This window comes from Otolemur garnettii, unplaced genomic scaffold (assembly GCF_000181295.1).
Source record: "Otolemur garnettii isolate 467f Iridium unplaced genomic scaffold, OtoGar3 scaffold00003, whole genome shotgun sequence".
Classification (NCBI taxonomy): Eukaryota; Metazoa; Chordata; class Mammalia; order Primates; family Galagidae; genus Otolemur; species Otolemur garnettii.
The window spans coordinates 7,338,752-7,340,739 of NW_003852398.1; the positions used below are offsets into that span (position 1 = coordinate 7,338,752).

General features: G+C 45.2%; 1 protein-coding gene across 1 annotated transcript in view; it reads right to left on the reverse strand.

Moving 5' to 3' along the window:
• Positions 1 to 1,988, reverse strand: part of DOCK2 (dedicator of cytokinesis 2) — a 430,752-nt gene that overhangs the window by 358,141 nt on the left and 70,623 nt on the right. The window contains exons 18-19 of the mRNA XM_023515279.1: positions 795 to 978; positions 550 to 647 (exon numbers count right to left, since the gene is read on the reverse strand). Coding sequence (XP_023371047.1) covers positions 550 to 647; positions 795 to 978 — 282 coding nt within the window. The remainder of the gene's footprint in view (positions 1 to 549; positions 648 to 794; positions 979 to 1,988) is intronic.

The window sequence follows — 1,988 nt, forward strand, 5'->3', positions numbered from 1 at the left end:
AGGCGCCCGCCACAACGCCCGGCTATTTTTTGGTTGCAGCCGTCATTGTTGTTTGGCGGGTCCGGGCTGGGGATTCGAACCCGCCACCTCAGGTGTACGTGGCTGGCGCCTTAGCCGGTTGAGCCACAGGCGCCGAGCCGCAACCTTGAACTCTTGGGCTCAAGTGATCCTCTTGCCTCAGCCTCCACAGTATCTGTGACTATAGGCACCTGCCACAGCACCTGGTTATTTTTAGAGATGGGGTCTCACTCTTGCTCAGACTGGTCTTAAACTCAAGAGCTCAGGCAATCCACCCACCTCAGCCTCCTAGAGTGCTAGGATTACAGGTGTGAGCCACCACACCCGGCTCAATATTCAGTTTCATCGAATAAAGACATCCCTCTGGATTTCCCAATAGAAGATTCCTCATGGCAACTTGGGACAGTGTGTCTGTTGTCAGAGAAAAAGTTGCTCTATCTCCTTCAATGCTTCATTTCTTCCCTGAAGCCATCCATGATTGACGTTTCTCTCAGTGATGAATGAAGACAAACGAAATGAAGTCCCACTGACCTTCACCACTTCCTCTCCATCCACAATCTTCAGCTTTTCTAAATTATCCTGTAGCAGTTGAGGTTTCATACGCCACTTCAGCAAACCCAGCAGGCCCACTGAAATAGAGTCCAAACATGTAGAATTACTGACACTGGCCCAAACTGTTTACATCAGGATATCCCTGGGCACATACACACACACGTGTACACACACACGTGTACACACACAAACGCCCCAGACACAACTCTTCATGATTCTGTTACCGTTCTGGGTGAGCTTTGTGGAGCACACCAGAGTGGATATGGAGAACACATCCCGGGAGCTGACAGAGAGCCCCCCAACACTGCTGGAGCTCCGGCTCAAGGTGGCCCCCTTGTTTTCTACATGGTGCCGATAAGAAGGAAGAGTCAGGTAAGCGCTGGCATCCTCCATCTTCTTGCTGTCCCCCTGAAAACGACACTTTGGTTATTGCCCCAAGCCAAGGCTACATTCCCAATGCTATGCAGAGCTTGCAGTAGCCAAATTACATACTGAAGTAGAGAGCACCATAGCTAACAAGGAAAATAATCAAAGAAGCAACAGACATCAGTTGGTGAGGAAAGGCTGTTTGCACAAATAGGCAAGAATCCAAAGTTACATTAATGAAAATTGATTAACTATTTGAAGGCTCTATGAACTTCATTAATGGCCAAAAGAGGGAACTGAAGAATGCTAGACAGGCCATTTTAAGTAACCCTAATTTTTTTTTAAAGTTATGTATAACATGTGCCCACCAGCAAGATAAGGAGTTGAGCTTACAGAAGAAGTTAATGGCAAAGGCACTAAGTAAGAATATCCTGGGACCTAGACCCTGCTCTACCATTCACGAGTCCCTGTCATCTTGAATATGTTCTTTAGCTTCAATTTAATGAGTAAATTGAGGAAAATTGTAACTCCTACTTCCTAGAATACTAGAGCAAACTAAATAGCATAATGCATAGAAAGTGTATCATAGAGTAGAGTGATAGGCACACAAGTGCATTGGCATGCTGAAATGAATGATTAGAGGTAGGCATTACAGGAAATAGCATGTACCTTACTCTGCATGAGGAGGTGAACCAAGTGCTTTACATGCCTTAGTTGATTTTATTTAAGTCTCACATCATATGAAACAGATACTGTTATCATCCTCAGTTGATGAAACTGAGGCTTACTGGGGGTGAATAAACACAAAATTGACTGCAATTGGGCCTCTGTCCCTGAGGACTGCACAGTCTTTTGTGAAAGAATGACTTTCAAGCCAAGAACTCCCCCAAAGTGTGATAAATGAGAGAACAGAGGCTTCACAGACGATAACAGGTTTTCCAGCAAAATCAGATTCAGAGAAGAGTGCTGTGTGATAAGGCCTAGATGAGGCTGTTTGCCATGCACACATAGGCAAAAAGGGTAATTTCATCCTACAAGATTAAGAAAGCCAA